Raw genomic sequence first — 24,214 nt, 5'->3', positions numbered from 1 at the left:
CCTCTCTCATTTCTTAGCATCCACAGCCCCAAGGTAAGAGCTGAACTTTCTGCCACTATAACATTAGCTCGATACATTTGTCTACTGCCACACATTCAGCTACATCAATGAAAGAAACAGTCTCCTCAGATCTTGCTTTCCCCTCCCCCACTCCTTTTATAGCTATTCCTTGTCTTAATTCATTAGGAAGGAGATGAAAGGAAGGGCCCGGAGCCCGTTCTCCAGCAGCATATAATGGAGACTGGCAAAGCGCTGCCCTGCCCGAGCCCAAGCTTTTATCCTCGTGTTTCACCCAGCACCCGATCCTCACCCCGACTCCTTCCCTTCCCCACATCAGGTTTTAAGACACAGAAGAGAGCCGACAGCTGTTCCCTGGGTCTCAGCACTCACAGTTGGGCAAAGACCCCATGTTTGGAAACAGCCCTGGATCCCTGCTGCCTCCTCACTGTAGTCTGGGTAACATATACTTATGCAGCGATAATGTCATTCACGCCTGCACACACAAGCTCTGAGCTGTTCAAGGTCACCGAGACCTGCACCGCAGCTCAGCACGCACACGGTATTTGCTTCGCTCAACTCCTCGCTCCCTGTGCCCCCACGCCACCTCCTTGCACCCACTGGCAGTAAAGAAACCATAAGCAAGAAGGGGCAGCTGCAAAGGGAAATGCGCACATGAAAGGGGACTGGAGGGTCTTGCAGGGCTCGTAGACAGCTGTACAGCCACCTTCTCACCTCCCAGCCAGGCTCTTCTCTCCAGAACAGCTGGCAAACAAGCCATTGCTGAAGGATTTCTTCTTGGAGGGTAGTGGGTGCACCTGAGCCAAGATTTCCTGAGCCACAGCTCACCTCAGGACCGCTTCACTTAAAGTGAGAGAAGAACCGCCATGTAGGGCCAGACAAAAGAAGCGTCCAGCCCAATATCTACGGTCTGACAGCCACAAAACAGAGCACCTGGGTAAGAACACAGGAACGAGGCAAAGGCTCGTGGCACTCCTTTGGCTTCCCAGCCAAGAGTTCCACAGTTAAGTTCTTCATTATATGGACAAAAACAAGAAGAAAAGTTGTGGGTGTTTTTTCTTTTTTTTTTTAATATACATGCCACAGGATAATTTCCTGCACGTATCCTAGTAAGTGAAAATGGGAGAGTTCTCAACTCTATTCAGTATTCTATGCATGTCACATCCCTTCATTCGTCTATCAGCTCTTTCCCTAAGTGAAGATTTCATTTCTTCTCATAAAGAACCTGCTACACCCTTTTCATCATCGCTATTATCCTTCTCTGCACTGCTTCTAGATCTCCTCTAACCTTCGAGAGGTACACAGCACTACCACGTCTGTATACGCTCACATAATGATATTTTCTGATTTATTCTCTATTTCTCCTTTGAAATCATTTTTAAATCTGCCTCACTAGGCACAAGTCTGCAAGCACTGACAACCAAAATAATCTGCCTCATACTCAAAGCAAATTTCTGATGTTAAATGTCAGAGTTTGCTACCTCCAGACAGTGATTTCCAATCTGCGGTGTCTGAACAACCAGCAGCTAGATACTCACAGGGAGCCTGTTCTTCCTCACATCTACCTGATCAGCAGTACCAAAAGAGAAATGAGGATCTTCATTAAGACTGTCTCTCACCTGAAATACCTTAAGAGCAAACGCTTTAATTACTGAAGTGATGAAAAATAATTACAGAGGAAAATTTTCCTCTATCTCAGACTAGTTAAAAAAATACCTGAGGGAAAGTCATCCTTGTAACATCACCACAGAATGGTCGTGTTGGAAAGGACCTCAAAGCCCAACCAGTCCCACCCCGTGCCGTGGGCAGGGCTGCCACCCAAGCAGCTCAGGCTGCCCAGGGCTCCATCCAACCTGGCTTTGGACCTTCAGGGATGGGGCACCCACAGCTTCTCTGAGCAGCTGTGCCACTGCCTCAGTGCCCTCTGAGTGAAAGACTTCCTCCTGACATCTAATCCAAATCTCCCCTCTTTTAGTTCAAAGCCTTTTCACCCAATCAACTATCAGATGGTGTAAAAAGTTTTATATACTTTTTTACGAATTATAAAAATAAGCTGAGGAACCTCCATAACGCTGCTGGCTCTCTTCCTTCTCAACCCTTGGTGGATGCCTGGGCCACAGCCAGCTGATCTTGCTTCCAAACGTGGTACATGGAGTTCCCCATTCACAGACGTCTTCACAAAACCTGGAAGACTACATCCCTTTATGGTGCAGCAGGTGAGTTAAATATGCTTCAGTACGGCGAGCTGAAAAGCTGAGAGACACTCTGCTCTGTAATTAAATAATGCTTTATATTGGTTCACGACAACGTAGTGTTGAGGCGACAGCACCTGCCATTTTCGTGCAAAGTCATTTGCATAAACTTACTCCTCGACTTCCATAGCTCCAGCTGCATTCTGTAATTTATATAGACACACAAATTCTTCCCTCTGACATTAACAAGAGAAACGAGTTGAATAATCAGCTCACAGTATTAAGTGCAATGCATTTACTATCAAGCAAGCTTTTGTAGCTCAGCGATGATTAATCTTCCCTCTGCGGGTAGAGCACCGGGAGATGCAGCGAGCTGACAACTGCTCTCGGCTCCTGGCCACGCTCTCCATGTGCCTACCTTGAGACAACAGCATGTGCTGGATTCCTCCAAAAGCCCCTCTAATTCATTAACCCAGCGAAAGAATTGGACAGCTTTCTGCTGGGTCAGTGAATTCAAGTGGCTCACGTAAGGAATGCCAGAGCCGGTAAACAGGAGTGGGAATTTGCACTGGGAGCCAGATCTCTCCTTTCTGACAGGGGTGAATCTTTAGATCAGCTCATCTGCCAGAGGAGCTGAGGCCTCGTTAGCGTCGCTCCCTGGGGCTCTCTGTGCTGGGTGTCTCCAGCAGGGAGAACTCCTGCAAACCAAGAAAGGGGAAGGGGAAGAAGCCAGGCAGCCCAGCACTATAAAAAGTGAAATGCAGAGTGTCAACAGTTCAAGAGACAGGCTGCAACAGGCAGAGCGAGTAGGCCAAATATGGTCTGCTACCTCGGGCTATTTTTAAGGTAGGTCTCTCAGCTGTGCTTTGGGACAGTATCAAGAGAAAGGACAGATGCTCAGAGATGATGACCAGGAGACCCGCATGCCAGACAAGAAACAAAGCCCCACAGATGAAGCCTGATCCTAAAATAAAAAGGTTCCAAAGTATTAAGCTGTTTGTATTACACCACCTATTGTGTCAATTCCTTTTCCGTGCCCCTGCTCTGAGAGCTTTGAATGCTTTCCATCACACTCAGGCCTCCAGAATCAAGCTCACCCTCCGCTGATGACACCAGCCAGCTACCCCCCTTCACTTGGGGGCTTTGCTCAGCCTAGAGAAGCAAATAGGAAGGCATGGACTTCAACTACCACAGTTTCTTTTACTTAAGTTCACAGCTGCTGTTTGACCTCAGCCTTCCAGATCACTGCTTATTAACTCAGCAAATCCCACAGCTAATCTCAAGTCATTCAATCCAACTTGTTTGTGAGATCCTGACAAGTTCCTGTGTGAAGATGCTCCTGTGCTGCATAAGGGACCCCACTACAGACCCCATTACACGGCAGCACAGTCCAATATCAACTAGATGATACTCTTCTTTCCATAGGGGACCTTTAAGTCACCCCACATTCTGTTACTTCTGCAATTCTCCTTATCACTACCAGCCTGAAAAACCAAAAATCCACACATCTTTCGCCATCTCACTCTGTCCTGCCAATAGGGCAGGCTTATAAGCCTCATTCTTAAGAGCAAAGAGGGACCTGATCTGCCTGGCCCAAGGAAATGTGCAAGCTATCCCATGGGAGCACAGGCTTCCAGTCAGCGGCTAAAAAACCTGCTAGCTATTCAGTCAGGGGTATCGCCTTCGCACAGATGACAGCAGCTGTCCTTGTCAGTCCCAGTAATGGGAGAGGAGGATTGTATATCACTCGCAATGAGTTTTTGCTATGTTAAAGTTAGCACTGGCATTTGAGCAAGACAACGAGATGAAGGGAAAGCTCCTTAAAGCACAGCAGTCTATTCCACATGGATTGGACATGTATGTCAAACAAGCAATAACCAGCCTGTGTGATAGACAAGATGCTTGACGTTAACAGTAGATGTTCAAGATGAAACAACCAACCTGTTCCGCTGTATTTTAACAGCATGCTTTAGCTTGAGCAACTGCTGAGCCTTCTTCCTCCCCCTAGTTCCTACATCATTAATCAGCGTACTGAGAAGGAGAAAAGTTGCAAGCAATTACATCCCAAGGCACCCCACAGAATGAAAATAAATTCATACAGTAGGGTTCCTGTACAGAGAAAGAGAGGGATCCAGGCGATCCAAAACCCAATGCATAAGAAGTGTGGGAATGCCCGTGGCCAAGCTGCCTTCCACCTCCCCACACGCCAATATCTGGGATGCTCTGGGTTTGAGCAGACCCAGCTGCAACACCAACTGCACCCTCACTCCTCTGGCCGTGGAGATAGTCTTTGCACACTCAGCTTGCACATCTTTAACCGCATTAAGCACTCGCACCAGACACACCCACCTGCTCCCAGGAGCCACAGCCACACATTACCCTGCCTGTTTCCCAGATCACCTCTCCCAGTCACGCTCCCTCTTGGCAACACCAGCTTCTCCCTGCAGTCTCCCAGCAACGCTCCCTCCCACACACAGGCTGCTCGTCCCCATCCCCAGTTGGCGCGCGCACACAGCGGGCTGCGCGGAGCCGGTGCTGGCTGATGGGAGGCAGAGCCAGGCCCTGCAGCACTGTGGGGATGGCTCCTAATAAGGAAGAGGAGCAGGAGGTTTGGCAAGAGCTCACAGCCAAGGTCAGGGCTTGCATCGCTTCCATTAAAAAGAAAGGCTCTCGAGCTCTGGGCAAAGATGGGAAGAGCAAATATACGCAGGGGGAAAAGGCACTGCTCCATTTTGCTCCCTGTTTCCATCCTTTCATTGACCCAGCTGTTTGCTGGAGATGAGCAGCCCGGATCCTCCAGGCTCAAACAACATGCCTTCATGACAAATTGCATTTCTGCATGCTGCACCCTGCACTGGCCTTAAGTTTTATTTCCAGCCTGATCTCCTCTTGTCTATGTTTGCATTCGCCTTAGGCCAAGGAAGGCCTTTGAAGTTCCTTTTCCGCAGTACCCATGTGCTTTACTGGATTTGTACCATCTTCTCCTCCAAACTGAGGCGTTCCCAGGATAAACCTAATGATACCTTATCAAAGCCATAGCTTGCCGTGTCAACCAGCGCCCACTGCAGAAGCAGCAAGGCCCCTTGCTGGGAGCCACGCACACTCGGGCTGGTACTATCAGTTCTTCCCATCACTGGCACTAAATACACTCGGTACTTACAGGGGGGGAAATAATCTCTATGAGCCAAACACCCAACTACAAGCAAAACTGAAAGCATTAACAGATTAAATCCACCCCTGAGCACCGAAGGCTCTCACCATAAGGCTCTTTATTGGGAAGTTAAGTCTTAACAAGTGGCTTAAGGGGTGGATAAAGCTTTTCCTGGGATAATCTGCCAGCATGTTGCCCAGTGCCACTTCCAGGCCACAAGAAGAAGAAAGCAAAAAACGTAAGAAGGTGAAAATCCTTGTTTGGTAAATGGATGCCTAGTAGCTGAGAGGTCCTCTCCTATCTTTGCCCCCGAAGCTCCCTGGCATTTTCACAAAGCCACTGAAAAGTGTTTTTTCTACCCTGTTAGCTTCCTGAAAGCAGAAGCATTCTGGGATGACACCTACAATACACGTGCTCTCTCAAATCCTTCATGCTGTCAACCTTCTAGAATTCACCTCCACCACATTCACGTGAACCATTTCCCAATTACCTCAAGGTAACTAATCTCTCTAAGAAGAGCTGTCTTTGGACAACACCACCATGGTAAAAGCACCGTGATCTCAGGTACCATTGCGGACATTTATTTACGAGTGGAACACGCAGAAGGGGAAAGATGAGAACACAGCAATGAATCATCAGAACCCCTGGCTTTTTGCCATTCTCTCCTTTCCAAGCCTGTGACTTGCTGCATGCTTGAGCAACGGACAGCCACCTCCTGCACAGCTGCCTATTTCAGAGGCACCATTGTGCTGCCCCGTGCTTTTCCGCACTTACTGCGAGAGATCCGTTCTGCGTGCTGGCTGTGGTCGTGCTCTGCTCGCCATGCGGCTGCGTGCTCCCGTAGAGCGTCAGATTGTGCTCGCTGGTCTGGCCTGCATAGTCCTGAGTGTGTGGCACCCCGTACTCTGTGGGAATCCCGTTCTGTGGGGGTGGCGGAAATGGGATGGCGGTGAATGGCTGCACCATTGCATCAGGAGTTGCTGCTGGCTCCTGGTTACCCTGGAGGAAGGAGAAAGCAGAAAGCGGCTTTATCACACCACAAAAGACAGATGGAAACATCAGCCTGAGAAATCATCCACACAGTCACACACGTTCCACACTGCTCACGTAAATATCCCATCCACTCTCTGTCTTCTCTATGAGAAGAGCAGGCCTTGCTCTGCTGAGTCATCACGCTGGTTTTTAATCACTTGTGGGCAACTTTCTCATTTCTGGGTGGCACATGGACAACGATGCATGGGGTTTGCAACTTGTACACCCCTGAAATCTCACAAAAATGCTTCACATGCAGTAAGGCAATATTTTAAAACGGGAGAAAGGCACTGAAACTTGGGAATGGGAAATGCTCAGAAGAGCAGGGTGCTGAGTCCATCTCCTCCAGCCCCCATCTTCACAGCTCTGCACCCAGGCACACAGTGTTTAAGGGGGCACTGTTGCAGTACAGCAAGAGAAGGAAGCATACATTTGTGCAGCCCCTTTCCTTGTGCTGGCAGCAATGAGCACTGAGCACAGGTGCAGCTTTTAGCACACCAACTGCACAACCCAGAAACAGCCAGCTGACTGTGCAAAATTTATCCCCAGAAGACATCTCATCCTACTACGCCTGAAAAAACCCCAGAAGCAAACCCAAAGCCTGCAGCACTGCAGGGATGCAGCAGAGGGGACAGGAGGGAGTAGGGGTGACTTTCATGAGCCACTCGGTTGAAGGACAAGTGCCTCAACATTGAAACCCAGCCCCAGGAAGCCCAGCCTGCTGCACTGCTCCTACTGCCACAGCAGCAAAACCCACGGAGAAGATTTATGAGAGCATGGCTGTTTGATTTATGTGCATGTCAACAGACTAATCCTGATCTTAAATTTTGGCTGCTGTTCCAGCCCCTGGTCCTCCCCCACAAAGCCCAGAGGTACACCAGCGTGCTTAAATCAAGGGAGGAAAAGGGAGAAGGAGCTTGTCCCGCAGATGGGAGAGGCAGAGGAGAAATTACCAAGCAGCCTTCAGCAGAAAGCACACAGACCTCCCACTCCCTTTCCCTGCCTCAGCCCTTCCCTCCCAGCCAGGATGACAACCATGACGACCTCGCTTCAGGTGTCGGCCGAGTCCCCAGCCTGCTTGGTGTGCAAAGTGCCCGGCCTGCCTACCCAGCACCACGTTTCCTGTAAGAGTTGGGTTTGCTCCCCAAATTAGGGCTGATCCTGCTTCATTCGTGCTTACTCTGTATCCTTTCCAGCCCCAGCAGTGGGGAGCTGCTGGCAGTCTCAGCCATGCCCGAAATCTGCAGGGCTCTACGCACTCTCTGTTATATCCAATCTCTAGCACATTCCCATACAGCTCTGCTCCACCTGTTTCTTCTGTGTAACACTGGAGCCAAATACTAAACTGTTTGGACTTTGGTTTGGTTGGGTTTCTTAGTTGTTTTTGGTTTTTTTATTTCACTTCAAGAACTGCTACAATAACCCCCATAAAGATGCCACAGCAGAAACTATTTCCAGTCTTCTTAGAACGAACCAGATTGACAAGCCTGTGGCATCCCTGATAGGAGGAAGAGAATGCTAATTAGTCACCAACAAAACCTATTATACCATCTTCCCAACAGCGTGGGGTTGCTCCTTAAAGGACATACTCCAGCATTTTGTTTAATCTCACTCCTTGACTACTTAAAATGCCAGCCCACAAACCTCATATCATCTTATTTTCAGCATTTCCCCACCCCCAGTTAACACAGCCCCCCTTCTAGTTTAAACGCTTTTCAAGCTTTTAAATATTTTCTCTCCCTTCTTCAATTATCTACAAGTGTTTGAAGGATGAAAAATGCTATCTCTCCCTCTCTCTCCTATTCCTTGTGGTGTTTTGATAACACATTTATTTTAAGCTTAATCACATATCACAAGCCAAAATAGCCTGACAACTTTATTTATTACTTCTCTCTGACCTTCCTAAGATTTTTAAATAAGGGATTTTTAGCGTAGAATGCAGTGTTTTAATACCATTCTAACTTCAGGGTTGTTGGTTTTTTTTTTTCCTAATCTCACATTTATAATAAAGAATATTAAAGATACTAAAATGTAGAAATCATGTCTCAGGTTATCCGTAAATCTATCGCTATTATGCTTGCCCAGGTTCCATCATCCCAAGGAGTACCTGTATCAGAAATTATTTTTCCTCTTGATATGATTACGTACATATTTCCTGTCTAATTACTTTTTAACATTTTAATTTCCTTCAGTGCTTTAGAATCACTCTTCCTGTCCCTGCTCGTATCTACAAAGGAGAACGCCTGCTGTGCTCCCTGCAGGTTTCACAGTATGCTGATACCCCCCTCTTCTGCTGCTCTGCCCAATTTCAACGTTTACCCAACGCTTTGTATTTTCAAGAACACACACAAAAACCCCCGTTTATATTCCAACACAGAACCTGAACTCCTCCCCCTACCTCCGACCCTTCGCGTCCTGCGGCAGTCAGAAGCGCTGATTTTCCCACATCCCAGGAGGCACAAAGAGCTTCGAGAAAACCCTTAATGAAGGCATGCAGGAGGGAGATGCAACTAAGAGAGACGAGCTGGAAGTATTTTGTCTATCCTATCTCAACAACATGCCTCCCTGCACTACCAGCGCTGCCTGATTTAGCTCATGAACCTCTCAGCATCATGACTCAACATCGACAGACTGAGACGAATATGTCAAAGAGTAGTCACCATCCCCAAACGCACGCACAGATGCCATCGCGGGACAAAGAAAGCTCAGCTGCAGTTCCCACTAATTACTGCTGCTATCAACTTGTGCGATAGCATAAAATGAACCTAATTAACGTCCAGGCTCGGACAGACTCTTCTTGCAGCCACAACACGAGATGGATGGTGGTCTCCAGGAAGGAAGCTAAAGGGACATCCGGCTGCAGGAACAATTCTGGCAGCTGCAGGTTAGCAAAATCCCTCCTTGAGTTCATACCACCACGTGTCAGCCTAGCCGCCATCCCATGCCCACCAAGCAGGGACAGCTGTTCAACACAACTGTAACTCGGAACTACCAACCAAATATACACTCCTCAGAAAGGGAAAAAGCCTCAGTACAATGCAGTAACCTACAGTTCAAAGAAAACTAGAAACCCCTATGTTTTATACTCGCTCAGCTCCCTGGCTCCCACAGGAAGCACTGGCACAGCAGGCAGGGATTCAGAGCAGCTGCCTTCTTGCAGAGATCGGACATCTCTCTCACCAGCACAGCTCACCCAGGGCACCAGCCCAGGTTCCCAAACCTACAGAGCTAAACCATGCCTCGAGGTGTCAGCTTCCCTTCTTTGGGCAGTGGTTTCACCTACAGCTCATTCCACGCTTTGTTCAAAAAGCAATTCAGCTAAGCCAGCGAAAAATCCTAAACAGGGACACGTCTTTAAGAGCTAATGCACACGTACCTTAATTAACGAGCTCTGCAGCTCCAAGCTAAGCAGCCAGGCAGCAAGCACACTAGCCTGGCTGTACCTTGCAGAGGGGAGGAAGCCGGGGATGCCTCAACCAGCAGATCGTGGTTCCGCAAATGTGATTTCAGATGAATTCTTTCAGCAGACAGCAGGTGGTGATCCAAGATCACGGCACCGAGCGTGAGCACACAAACACACACAAAGGCCTCCCACTTCCATAAAGCTGTCAGCTAACAAAGATCAGTTTATTTTGCGAGGGGCTGGTTTTGTTTTGTGCACTGGAGAAACAAGTGTAATTAGAGGGACGTGAAAGGTGCCTCAGAGTGAGGCAACTGCGGATCCCTTCTGCACTGCTATGCCAGTATTTGCACAGATAGGAAAGTGTTATTGATTAAAACAGCAATTGTGGTAAATCTGACCTGGTGCCATTTCTGCATGGACAGCTCCATGTCAAGTGCCACAAGCTCTGCATTGTCCACTACCTTATGATGAAGAGCCATCAGCTTCAGAGGAAGGCGCAAGGCAATGCTACAGCACGTACACATCAAGTAATCTCCCCAAAGTACCATTCAGCTCAGGAAACTCACCAAGCACTGCAATAGATGGAGCACAGGGAAGAGGGGGGGGTTGAAGCCCAATGTTGACAGGTTCGCCTTCACCATGCCTGTATGATTAAGCCTGGGAGGAGCTGCCTCCCATCTAGCTGGAGGCAATTAAGGTGTTTGTGACAACCACTGTGCTCTCAGCTACGGCTGTTTGCTCTCCACACTACCCTAATCCCTTCCGTAAATAGTGAAAACGCTCCTAGCTCCCATCTGCAGAGGCAACAGCTCTACCCACCTCATGCTGGCCTTGACATGGACAGAGGAACCCACACCAGTCCCCTCTGACCAGGTCACAGCTGGCTCAGGGGGAGCACAGCACACCCTCCCCCAGTCCCTTGGCACTGAGGTCCTGCTGCCTCCACTCTCTGTGAGCCCTTTCAGCACATACCCCAGAAGAAAAAACAACCAGACTTGCTTTTTATCATCAGGTTAGTTTTGCTCCCAGCTGAGAGCACTGAAACATCTTGGCAAGGGGCAAGGAAAGCAGGAGCCAGAACGGTGAGGGGGTGGAGGAGCGGGAAGGGAAGCACTGCGGGACATCAGTGGTTCTCACAGACCCCGAAACTGAAGCCCTGATTTCTCAAAATCATCCTTTTGCTCTTCAGGTCATGAAGATGTACAAATGTAAGCAACACGTACAGGATGATTAGTGAAGGCTTTTTAGCTCCCCACATCCTGCTGAACACTGACCTAGCCATTGGAACTCCCCAGGCACCCAAGAACATCATGCAAGCTCTTTCTTTACCTCCAATCACAACCATTTCACTCCAGTTTCTGAATGGGAGGAGTTTTAAAACTTAAGAGAACAAAAACCCTATCAACCAGTCTTTTAGCAGGCAAAAAGTCCATGGAAGGAAAGCTGTGAGATGGACAGGATATACAGAGCTAAAAGGAAGGGAAACGAAAGGAAAGGTAAGCGAGAAGAACAAAAAAGGACAAGCATCCTAGAAAGCAAACATGATTTCCCCATAAGTGTCATTTACTGACTGCAACCCCCAGGGACAGTACAGAACAACTCCAAGTACAGTTACTACATAACCCTCCCTGTAGAAACACCTCTGCTGGAGCCCAGGGGAGCACGCTCCTAACCCAACACCCACACTACAAAGGCACTGCTGTGACTCCAGGGCTTGGGGCTGGCATGTCTGCCTGGTGACCCAGATGGATAAAAATCAACACTTCTTTCCTTAATGCGGACTGATCATAAAAGGACCTTGAGGAAGAGCACAATAATGGAGGGTTTGGGATTTGATTTACAACGTGCTGGGGATTTCAACCCTTACACCCAACAGCAATCCCTCCTTAACCCTCCCAGAAGCAACACTCTACCTATGGGTAGTTTTGCAAGAGTGTGGTGGAGTTCTACAGCAGTTTTGTTAAAAGTTGATAGGCACGCAATCGTGTGTGGGGTTGTTTTTGTTTGTTTGTTTTTTGAATTTAAACTTTGAGCAATCACTTTAAGGATGCTCTTTTTCAATTGGCCCAACTTAAGCCTAACTGAGCTGACCATCCACCAAAATAACTGCCTGCACACAGGCAGGCACTCATCTAACCATTTAAAGGCATGTTTCCTCCAACTTCCTGAAGCAAGCTTGCACTGGATTATCTAATCTTCTCCTTCCTATTCCTTGATACGTAAAGCAAGGGAAGAGTAAGTTATCTTCCAGTATCATTCCAGGCCACCAAAAACTGTTCTGTAAAAGAAAACAGCTGGCTTTTTTGCCTTTTTTATTTTTAATGCATCAAAGTACTTATCTATAAGTTCAAGCCTCACTTTTATAGGAAAGGAAAAAAGAAAATTACAGTCTTATCTTATTGCACTACCCAGGAAGCACTCACTCATCCCAACACTGCCATTTCTCCCAGCTCTACACAGCTAGAGCAATGCCAATAAGGCCCAGAGCTATGTTGGCTTGCCAGCCTGAAACATACCCATCGGCTTTCAGATTTTAATACTGATTTGCTGCTCTTGAAATCTACATTATCCGACCCCCTCTCAAAAAAGAAAAAAACAAACAAACGAACAAAAAAAAACCCCTACAAAAGTGAATATGTTACTGGCAAAGGCATCCTACCAAATGCTTTCAATCAATTCACACGCTCTGGGGTTGATTAGGAAGAGAAATGTGCTTTGTGAGACCCCATCAAGGCCTCAACATCTGTTTCCATTCCACATTAGAAATGAAACTACCTCTGAACATTACAGGGAAGAAGGGGGGGGCTGAGAACGAAGGAAAAAGGTCACCAGGATGGATGCTTCCTAAGCAGAAAAGCCAGCAGGCAAACAAAAGGCCAGGTTCACATTTTTGCTCTAGACCAGTCGTTTAGCATCTGCCCTGGCTGTTTTCTTCCCAGCTCTGCAATACTCTATGTGAACACTTTCCATTTGGCATTCGTTGTCAAACGTTCTTGGGAGACAGATTTCCATATGACGACCAGCTTTCAACAAATCAGCACACAAACACAGCCTCCAAACAGGCAGCATCTAGACAACTAATCCAACAAGCACCCGGTGCAGTGGAAGCGTCCCCGTACAAGTGGGATTACTTTACTGTTGGGTGAAGAGGGTTAGGTTTCTTCTTCGGGACCAGAATTGAAATGAACCACAGCTAAGGCACAGTGCACTGCAGATGTGTCACGTATGTTTAATCCGAGCTAACCACGATCAGCTTTGCAGCAGATTAGCAAACTGATCACACTCGCATGAGTGTGGATTCCCATGCTGGGAGGCAGCAAGGACTGAAGGCTGGCAGTGGGGAAGAAGCACAGTACTGGCTCTGCTGGGAGTGGTCAATGTCTGCACTGGATAGACCGCATCCTCTTATGTGGATGTAAGGCAGCACAGTGATGGTTTTCTGCCTGTCCCAGCTGCTAACCAGCAGCTCCTAGGTGCTGCTCAGGAATAAAAGCTGCAGAACACAGGAATGCCTATAGGGAAGACAATCCCACAGTAGCTCTCTATCAGCATGTCAGGGTGGTCCCGTAGTCTCAGCTTTAAGGAAGACTGCAGCTCTCCAGGTGATGCTGTATTTCTGAAAACCAGCATCCTCCTCCCCAGAGCTGATCAGGGATGTGGGGTGGACTGAGCAGCAGTCATTCATGGATCCCACAGCCCCGCTCTGCGGAAGGGCTGTGTCCCAGTATCTGCAAGCAGATCACCAAACCACACTGCATGAAGGGTTATTCTTGCAGTCTCGGGAATTCAGACTTCATCCCTGAAACGTTAAACCCTTAAGAAGCTCATTCAACCCTTATGAAAGATTTGTATCTACTTCAGTCACAGGAATTTTTCAAAGCCCTTTCTACGTGACATACCTATCTGCAAACAGGCTTCCAGATCTCTCTCTATAGCTGGTGCTCTCCTAGGAAGGGTTTTGAAGACGCCTTCTGGCACACAGCTCCACTCTCCAGTTGCAGGAGCTGTGTGATGGCGCTGCTCTAAGCTGGCTTAGCTAGAGGATGGACAACCAGGGAGAAAATTAAAACCTCAAAGCCCAGTCCAGTCATCTCCATTTGTATCACACAGGCCTCTTCTATCCCCTGTCTTACCAGGCAGCACTAGCCCTCCCCTCCTGCCTGCCCGCCCTGATTCCAGCTCCTCCCAGAAAAGCTGGCAGCCGAGGAGGAGGAAGGGAGAAAATGCAGGGAAGGCAAGCACATCTGGAATCAATTGGGAAAGCTCTGAATGCCTCGGAAAGAACTGCAGAGCTGGCAGAAAGCAGAGCAAGAAGTCGTGCTTCCAGACGTGACTACGGAGCAAAGGTGGAGGACGAGATGTATACAGCATACTGAAACAAAATCAGAGCTCCTCCTGAGGAGCTCTCTTTTCCCTCCCCCCCCTTCCCTTTTATGAAGGCAGCTAAATCTCTCAGCCCTGTCACTGCTGCTGGCCCATCGCGGGGACGGCCACAATTCAGCACTGAACAGACGGGCTCTGATGCACACAGCTCCAGCCAAGGCAAACGAGACTCATCTGTGACTCAAGTGCCAGGGTAACAAAGCAACAATATTATAATCAATCTGCTGTCGGGGTGCGGTGGGGAGGAAATCTGTGACTTGGCATATGCTTGAGAACAGAAATTTGACAGTTTAGAAATGCAGATTCCTTCCCACAATAACTTTCCGTTCCAGTAATGCATTCTCCTATCTTCTGTTACTTATTTGTTCCAAGATGAGTTTTCCATTTTCAAGGAAGGCTCCATTATGTATCCTGGAAAGCTGGGACACTGGAAAGGAATAGGGAATCACTAAGAAGCAACTCACCAAAGCAATAGCCTGAGTGAAAGGCATGAGTAAAATCATTTGGATATATTACCACCAAGTAGGAAATGGGAGCAATATTACTTCAGCTCATGGCCCTGTTCAGATAAGAAATGGGGTACACACTTCCATACGCACATCTTTAAAAAGTGAATTAAAAAAAATAATAAAATCAAACAAAAACAGGGAAAAAGCCACAAAAGTGACCACAAATCCAAACCAAACCGTGGTTATACACTGAAAAACTTGAAAACACCAATTCATTTTTCTTACCATTAAAAAAAATAATAAATTAAGTGCCAACTGATTATTTTGGGAAAGTATTAATGGTTAGGAAATAAAACCAAAAGACAGCAACAAAACAAACACTGGGCAGTAATAGCATTTAATCTAATGGGCAAAAGCATCAAGAAAACCAATAGTCAGGAGCTGAGTCTGATAAATTCAGCTCTGGTAAAAGACACCATTTTATTTTGCTTACTGATTTCCTAAATAGCAGTCCTTAAGTGGGCCAGTGAGAAGAATTCAGCCCTCTCCTCGTGCCTTTTTGCTGAGAGCTCTCCCCAGTTCAAAGCAGAGGCATAAGGGCCTAACAAGGCAGATGTGGCCAGAAGAGACTATCTAAAGGCAGATCTGTAGGACCACGTTCTGGAAAGCTAGGAAAAGCTGGTGGAAGTCAATGCACAAAGGAAAGCAGGTGAGACTGAGGAGCAGGCATTTTTGTCAGTAAAATGGCTCAGTCTCACTGAGAGGAACGAGCCACTGAGAAGCACGGCTGCAGTTCTGTGTACCAGCTGTTGTGATAAACCATCCATCGGCCTCGGAAGAAGTGACTCCGCTTCCTTCCCCTGCTGCTGCGAGATCCAGCGTGTCACAGCCAGAAGTTAGCCCAAACAATAGCCTTCTGTTCAGCCACAAACCGAGGCAGCCTGCCTTGGATCAGCCCAAGCAGGACACCCAGTGCAGGAGGAGGCTGCAGCATATGGCCGGGGCGGGCAGGCAAGGGACCATTCTTCCAGCGCAGCCCACGGTTATGCCACATTAACTGTGGTTGGAACGCACCTGAAAGCTGCTTTATCCCACAACAAGAGGTCCTGCCGACACGTAACACGTATTATTGCCACAACCCGCTTTGCTTATGCTCAACTTTTAGAATGCCCCCACATAAGCTAGCATAATAGCTGTTTATTTGCACACCATGGATGTCAGGTATCTCAGGAAAGACATCCCCTTTGCTTCTAAGCCCTTACAAAGCCTCTTTCCCCCAGGCCTTTCAGCTAAGGTGTGTTTACTGAATTCCTGTTGCAGCCAGCAACCAGCTCAGGCTTCTCCTGCACACGGGCCACCTGCACATTGCCATCACAGCAACGCCTTGGGCATTCATTTTAACAGCAGAAAGGTAACGAATATTCTGATTCAACTACTGCTTCTTACTGGCAGTCACACTTTTAAGCTGCTATATATTACTGAAGCTGAATCGATAAACTTAAGAGCTGAATTGATAGAAGAGCTCCTCATTTTGACGACATGCCCGCCAGCACCTGCAGCTCCATTAGTGTGTCACTATGCACACTCCCATGACATTCACCCCTCGGTGGCTCTCAGAGCCCTTCTCCCAGCTTGTCTGCAAGCTCGCACCTCCAGAAGAGCAGAGAAGAGACTACAGAGGACCAGAATCGATCCAGCCAGTCGGCTCCCTCCTGCCTGTAGCACCAGGCTGCACAAAGCCCAGAGACGTGGGCTTGGAGAAGAGCATCAGCATCTGGCAACCAGGAGCAGCACCCCGCGCCCAAGCCAAGAAGCAAGCCTTTGGCACAAAGAGAAAACACTGGAGACTCACGCCTGGCTGCTTCTATCAATCTGTGGGGGAGGGGGAATGCCCAATATATATATATATATATTTTTTAAGATATATATTTTTATCATATTACCGAGAGGAAATGCCAAGGACTGCTGCAGCCCCTGTCCCTTGAGGCTCTGCTGCTGCCATCCGGCTGCACTGCCTTTGCAGCAATGAATATTTAAACAGGGCAATAAATATTTCAGAGCACATCCATCCCGATGAGAAGTCTATTAGAATAAGAGAGAGGACACAAACATGCAGGGCCACGGCCGCTCCCTGCTCTGCCCTGACCACCTCCTCTCCCTCCAGCCCTCAACAGGCACCTGAGCGCCTCAAATATTCATGAGCACAGCTCCCGTTACCATCCAAACACACAAAATAACACAAAAAGGTAAAAAGGTGCTCCACTTCCCAGCTACATGTCCTTCCACCTCTCAAGGGGCCGCTGGCTCTGGGATGAAGCAATCACACGCTGGGAGAATTTGCTTTACACCCCCATAGTACACCTTGAGAGAGCAACAGAAACAAAACCACTAAATCTAACAGCCCGGTGCCCGGTGGAGCAAAGAAGTGTGAAAGCCCATCTCTTTCCCCTGCAGCTCCTCTCCTTCATTTAAGTGGTGCAGTCACGCTGGTGTTTCTCGGTCGCTAGCAGCTCTGCTTGGCTCTCTGCAGGATGCTAACAGATGCACAGAACTTTGCTATCACTGGAATGAAGAAAATTGGCTAGAAAACAGGTTTAGGACATAACACAAAACGCTTTCATTTAATCAGCTGTCATCTTCATGTCATTCGTGTTAAGGGGGGCTATTTTGACTAGCACAGTGCTAAAAGCTTTTTTTTTTTTTTTTTTTAAATCACATCCATGAAGTTCCTTTAAGAAAAAAGTTCAGGGAGCGACACAAATTTTGAAGGAAATCAAAATCCCGTATAAGGCACTTGTGGCTCTGTAAGTATGTAAGATCCTAAACAAAACACACAGCCACACTCAGGACCAGATTCCCACAACAGCCTCCAGTGCTTCCCTTCCCAAATTCACAAGACATTCAACATTGACTGGTCAGACAACAGGCAGGGAAGGTTGAGAAAGCTGAATTAAGCCTGTCCTGCAAAAAGGTTGGATATTAGGAAAAACTTCTTCCCAGAAGGAGAGGTGCTGCAGTGGCACAGGCTGCACAGGGAGGTGGTGGGGTCACTGTCCATGGAGGTGCTCCAGAACTGTGTGGATGTGGCACTGAGGACGTGGTCAGTGGGCATGGTAGGGATGGGCTGATGGTTGGACCAGGTGATCTCAGAGGTCTTTTTCAATCTTTGTGATTCTTTGAAAGGAATGCCAAGCAGACACACGCACAAGGAGCAGTCAAATGGTTTACCTAAGTAAGGGACAAGGCTGGGCTGCCATAGCCCACAAGTCATCTGCACTGGGCCCTCTCCTTTCTAGGGATGTTTTTCTATTGCTTTGAAGGGAACAACTGGGTTTTAACTGCACACAGAAACAGCCTTGTGGATATCAATAAGCTTCCCACTGCAAGGCAGAGCCTCACACTACTTCCATGTTTTTTCCCCTTGACCAAGGCAGTACCCAGCAGCTGCACAAGCCTGTTCAGGAAAGTCAGCTTCATATACATGAAATCCTCTCTCGTTGCCCTACACCCCTGCAGAAATTGGTTCCAAAGGGAAATACTGAGCTGCCAAATGGCAAAACTTCTGTGCAGATAATATTTTAAGGAGCAGTCAGATCAATCACTTGCCACCTCCCTCCATCCCTCCCAGATCACAGCTCCTGGAATACCAGCAGCAGCAGCACCAAAAAGACACTGTTTATATTAAAAATATAAAATAGCAATCACAGCAGTGTAGTCCAGAGAGTGACAACAATCCTGCTGCTTTGCCAGCACTGAGTGCCAGGATTTTTACAATTCTGCTCCCAACCACCACCACAACTGTCCCTTTGTATCACCGAAACCAAAAAAGGATCCAGTAAGAAGCTAGACCCAGCCTGACCCTGAAAAAACACCTTGTGCTCTTCTATCCTATTAAGGGACCTCATGCACAGTGTAAGCAAAACACACTGGAAGCTAAGCAATTACCTCACTGAGTAATTTAGAGCAGGAGCCACCATTTTGCAGCAGACATCAAAATAATGAGCGCTCCTCTGCTGACAGTGCAGCTGCGCATTACTCCCATGATGGGCCGAGTACTCACCAGCACTCTAAGGTGGAAAGAAGGCATCCGAATCCAGCAAGAAAGAAAAGATGAAGTTCATTAAAACACAAAAAGTGTGAGGAAGGATAATAACATTTAATCCCGTGGCTCCCGAGGACCTCTCATGACTCAGAAAATAAATGTAAACAGATGAAGAAGTTAATTTGGATCATATCAGCCCTAATGGCACACAAACGGCAGAGAAGGCACCCTGGGGAGAGGGAGGGAGAGATTTGCCATAGATCAGGTTACTATCACTGACAGCTGACCTAAAACACCACAAGACTTCAGCAGGCTCTGCCAACAGTTTTCAAAGGTGCAACCGCCTCCTTTAAGAGATGAGATGTGAAACACTTAATATCATAACTCAGAGCAAGAAGGAAGGAGATCCTGGAGCATGAGAGCGTAAGTCGTCAAGAAGACAATCCTTTGCCTTAGAGGAAGAACAATTAACTGAAAGCAAGAAATAAGCTGAAGCGAACCGTTTCTTTCAAGATGTAGAAGTTTTGAGCCAAAGCAATGAGATCATCAGGAACTGGAATTGTTTCTTCCTGGTCTGAAAGCTCTGTGTGGCATAGGGACAGGCAGTTGCTTTGCCCCACAAACATATTCCTTCAAAACAGAGTGACCAAACACACTCATGCGCTGGGAAGCCAAGGACCCAGCTGGCTGGATGGGCTCCATGCAGTCATCCCCAGCTGGGCCAGCACAGCCCACGGACATGCTCCATCACTGTCAAAACTTGAGAAACATTCTTCGGTTTGTCCAGAACTACCCTCAGCACTTGGTTTGAACTTTATCTTGCCTGAGCTTCTCTGTTTTGCTGGAAGTGACAGGGCAAAAATGCTGAGAACTTCCAGGGCTAGCCAGGTGCCGAACAGATCGCTGCTCCAATTCACACTGCTGTTCCGCAAGATACTCTCCAGCTCCACGTAACCAGGCTGATAAAGCTCTGCAAATGGGTCATTTGTCTGCTACTAAATTTGCAGTGAGAGTTGATGTTCAAAAGTGGCCAAAGACAGCATCATTAATAGCCTATAGCTGCCAGAGTATTGCTCCACGAAGTCCTTTGCTTTAATGCATCTTCAAAACAAACTAGGAGATTTAACAGGAAAGACAGTGCACATAAAAAAAACTTCAAATCCAGAAATTAAACACCAGTGTTTATTCAAGAGAGCAACACTACAAAAATCATTTAAGACGAACATGTGATGACAACCTATCACTGCTCACACTTCCCCTAGCATGCCTACGATGTAAAGCCTTTCCAGAACCCTGGAATTCCCTACTATGGTGTAACCAGGACTACTTTCACATTACAGCTGTGGTCTATTTGTGGTGACCGCAGAGGGAACAGTGTCAGCAGCTTCACTGCTTTGTGCTCCGCTTCTGCTGGACACTGCTGTCATCACACTGCAGGAAGCAACAGACTTGGGAAGGTGGAACGGATGCACTTAAGGGCAACTCCTAAAGCACTTCAGCTGCACATCTGTAGGTGGCCCAGCCACATGCTCACACTTCGTCAATGCTCACAGAGAGGCAGCCAGGAGGCCCAGCGTGCTCTGCCTGTCGATCACGGGAGGTCCCTTTCTGTCGCCAATTTAACTTTCTCCCAAACTGAGGTCAGACAGCATCTCAGAACAACTGTATGGCAATGCACTGAGTCTCACAGCCAACCTAGAGCCCTACCACACCTTGGAAAACACTCCACTCCTTGATAACCCGCCTAGAAGAATGAACTTTATCTTCCCTTATGCTCTTCCACGGTATTAAGAAATTCCTATTAGTCAGCTCCAGCTGTCCTTCCCCTCCACGTGACACATCAAGCAGCTCAGCGCCTCGTAGCCTCCCTCTCTGGCTTTATGGGCACTTGTGCTTTATGCAGCAGACAGGCAGCACAGCTTCTATCTGATGGAATGGGAATGGGCCTGGCACGCATCCCCCCCGGCGAGCTGGAGCCCTCAGCCCCCAGCACAGCTCTCTCCTTGCTTCTGTACCACGCTCACTGGAACTCCTGCAGCTCATTGTCAGAGCTAATTAAGTGTATCGCTAACAGCAAAATAAATAAATAAATAAATAAATCCTGAGAAATCACATTTGAGCCGAAAGCTGAGAGGGACAGTTACGTCACTGCCTCCTCACGGAGGGCTGATTTTGGAGGACCCTCACTGCAGCCGAAGCTCCCACCAGGCTGCCTAAAGCTACAGTTTCAGAGCTGATGGAAAACCCAGCTCAAAGATCCTTAATCTGATTTAACACGATCTATTTAGATTCATCTCTCACTTTCTGACAGCGCATCAAGACATCGGTGGCAACTTTTTTTTTCCACCTTTCTAAGTTCACATTACCAGATAACTCCTTCTCACATCCCTTGCTGTATTTTAACCAACAAAAGCTTTGAAGCCTTAAAGAGTCCCTTCAAAAATTACTTCTTAGGATGCAGGCTGACAGCAGGTTTTGGATGGCCTAAACTCTTTGTGCCACCAAGACCTGCACTCCCCCAACTGCATTCTGCATCGTACTCGTACAGCGATGGGGACAGCAATCCAGATAAGAACTAATCCTACCACAACCAAATGAGAAAGTAAATTAATAGTGGTCCAGGAGCAGCACCTCCACGCAGCTGTAGACATAGTCACTCACTTTCAGTCAAGTGAAAGATGAAGCTAACCATGAAATGGCATTTTTTTGGGACTCCCAAAGATGGCACTCAATGGTAAGCATAGCACTAAGCACATGTTACTCTTCAGACACTTCATCGGTTGCTTTTAACACATGCTTACTCAGAGCCCGTCCTGTATGGACACCTGGAGCAGAGAAGCACATCAGGCTCCCCCAGAAGCCTCCAACATTCCCATTTTCTTCCACACCTTACCCTTTAAGACATACCAGCTTCATCACAGATGTCTAAAATAACCCAACCCCACCACCAAAACACAAGCCTCAAAACCAAACGTATGTAAGAGGGATTCCTAGAAGTACTTTTTCCTCCCCTTGCACTGCTTGAAGACAGAGAAGAACTTCATCCTACAGCAAGGAGAGATGGAGATCTGAGAATGGCTCTGCGTTAACAATACTGTAACCAAATTTAACAGTTTCATCACGCACACAAAGAAAGCCAAGGGAAAAAAGTTAGAGCAAACCAGTGCCCACAAGATATTTGAACACTGAGCAGAGCCACAACGCCTTACAGTCCAACCAACAGCCACAAATAGTCTAATTTACTAATTTCACCAAACGTCCATGCTTCTCCTCTGTCTCCTGATTCAGGCTGGAAGGATCCTCCACACGATAACACAGACTTAGAACTCTTCCTATTGAAATTCTCAAGTCCTTCCCCCTGCTGCCCTATTTATCTAAATTACATTTTACAGAGCTGGAAAGGACATAAGTTGGAAAACAAAAGCCTTTCTTACTTCTGCTCCCTAATATTCGTGAGTCCTTTGCATAATCATTTCAGTTTGATAACCCCCTTTTATATGCCATACTGAACAATAGCAAAAATAAGAAAAGCTACAAAGAACAACAAATCAAATTAAGGGTTCTGCTATTCAATGAGGGTACATGAGACAAAGGAGGACTAGCACTATCCAAGAAATCAGACCTCCACTCCAAGGCATTTTTAAATTGGTCTGTAAGTAATTTGAAGCAGATTTTGCTATTAGGACTGGAGGCAGATCTCAAGCTTCACATAAGGGGCCTCAGTAAGACCTGATAGGTGAACGATGGTCTCTCTGCACCGTACAGGGCAACCTCTGATTATCTAAATCTTAGTTAATCAAAAGCAGTTCTGTGAAAGTCAAATATGCCCTCCAAGTCAGATAGCTCAGTGAGACCAGGACTTACAAAGCACGTAGAAAGCCTGAACTCCCCAGGACCACAACTGGAGACTATGAATTTTAAGCAGGATAACTGGGAGTACAGCTGAGGGGGTTTTAGCAGTATCCCAGCCTCCCAGCCCAAGGGCAACCTTCAGAGGCTGCTGAAAGATTACCTTTGCTTGGGACATTTACTTGGGACATTTTTGGTGTCTCCCTGCACCCTCAGATTACAGGGTGCTTAAGACTGCAGTTTCACTTTGGTATTTACGGGCTGACTACTTGGGGAGAAAGTCTCCATCACAGGCAGGGCTGGTAGTGGCACCTATTATTAAGGCTGCTGATTCTTCCCATTATAAGACCCTGCTTACAGTTGCTCATAGTTTCAAAAAAACATGCAAACTCTTACACGTGTTATCTGCATTTTTATTTGGGGGTCAGTAACGTTTGGTTTTGCTCATATTTTACATTTTATTAACCTAGTTTGCTAGCAAAGCTACACACGATGGTCTGAAAAAAGGCTAAAATGATTAAAAACAAAATCCAGCAAACACAGTCTGTAGGAAAAGAAAAAAATCTGTTCTCTGTATTTATCATGGAAAGAACAAATACAGGCAAAAAGTTTGACGTGAAATATTAGGAAAGATTTACTAACTGTGTAAATTAGTGCACAGAAAACAAAGGACTCGGAGTGTCAGGGCAGGCAACAGCACCAGAAATGTTTTAAGGCAGGTTAACTCAAGCCCTCCACAGCAAGTTTATATGCCATCAGTTGAATCAGAAAATAGGAACGCTCCTGAGGACTACTGGCAGTGCCACTCATGTCTGATTTTCTGTGATTTCATGCTCCACTTCAGGCCTCATCCACAGCTTACAGGAGACACAGGACACACCAGATGTCTGGAGATCAACAACAGCAGAAGGATGACCCACCTCCTGTACTTTTAACTATTCCCCTTTGTAGGGATCAAACAGCATTGCACAGCAGTTACCCACTCCAAATACAACACAAAAACAAAACAAAAAAACAACAATGATCTATAAGTGTAGAAGAAGGAAAGTAGATTGGGACAAGAATTCTGAGAGCTAAGAGGACGTCAGTTACTGAAAGAGATGAGGAAAGCTTGACTGCAACAGGAGCAGGAAATGATGTATACAGATGGGAGAAGCTACTGACTGCAGCTCATGAGGAATGAGTGAGAAGATCCATCTCACCTCAATAATTCACACCAGGGTCACATGAGGATGGAAGAGAAGGGAAAACATGCCTATCCATGCGTGCCCAAAGCCTAAAACTGAACCTTATGTTGCAAAAAGTCACCATTCTTCTGCTGTCAGCAGATCTATAAAACCAACTGGCAAACATGCATCAAGCTGGCCTGTGCAGAAAATGACAGCTAATTACACATTCAGGGTAAGTGGCAGAGGACTGTGGGATGCATCTGGAACGGCCAACCCTGCTACTGATACTGGCAGAGGTCATCATGGTGCCACATGGACTGGAGCTGGGGGGATGGGAGGACGGCTGTCTGGTTTTTCTTTCCCTTTTTTTTTTTGGTGGAAAAAAATAGCAGGCACTCATGTGATTAAAGACCATCAGAAATAGACACAGAAATACAGAGAGCAAACAAAGGTTTCCTTCCCAACTTAAAATATGGAAATACCCTAGAACTGAAGTGCCTTCCCATTACCATCTCGATACTCTCAA

The 24,214-nt window shown here is 47.1% G+C and overlaps 1 protein-coding gene across 14 annotated transcripts in view; it reads right to left on the bottom strand.

The window, feature by feature from the left end:
- Positions 1-24,214, bottom strand: part of RBFOX2 (RNA binding fox-1 homolog 2) — a 153,808-nt gene that overhangs the window by 45,020 nt on the left and 84,574 nt on the right. For all 14 annotated transcript variants that reach the window (XM_065743050.1, XM_065743049.1, XM_065743055.1 and 11 more), the window contains one exon: positions 6,136-6,360. In XM_065743050.1, the coding sequence (XP_065599122.1) occupies positions 6,136-6,360 (225 nt within the window). The remainder of the gene's footprint in view (positions 1-6,135; positions 6,361-24,214) is intronic.

This window comes from Cyrtonyx montezumae, unplaced genomic scaffold (genome assembly GCF_038088225.1).
Source record: "Cyrtonyx montezumae isolate F1298 unplaced genomic scaffold, pur_monq_1.0 scaffold_3, whole genome shotgun sequence".
NCBI classification, from domain to species: domain Eukaryota; kingdom Metazoa; phylum Chordata; class Aves; order Galliformes; family Odontophoridae; genus Cyrtonyx; species Cyrtonyx montezumae.
This window is presented reverse-complemented; position numbering and strand designations above follow the sequence as displayed.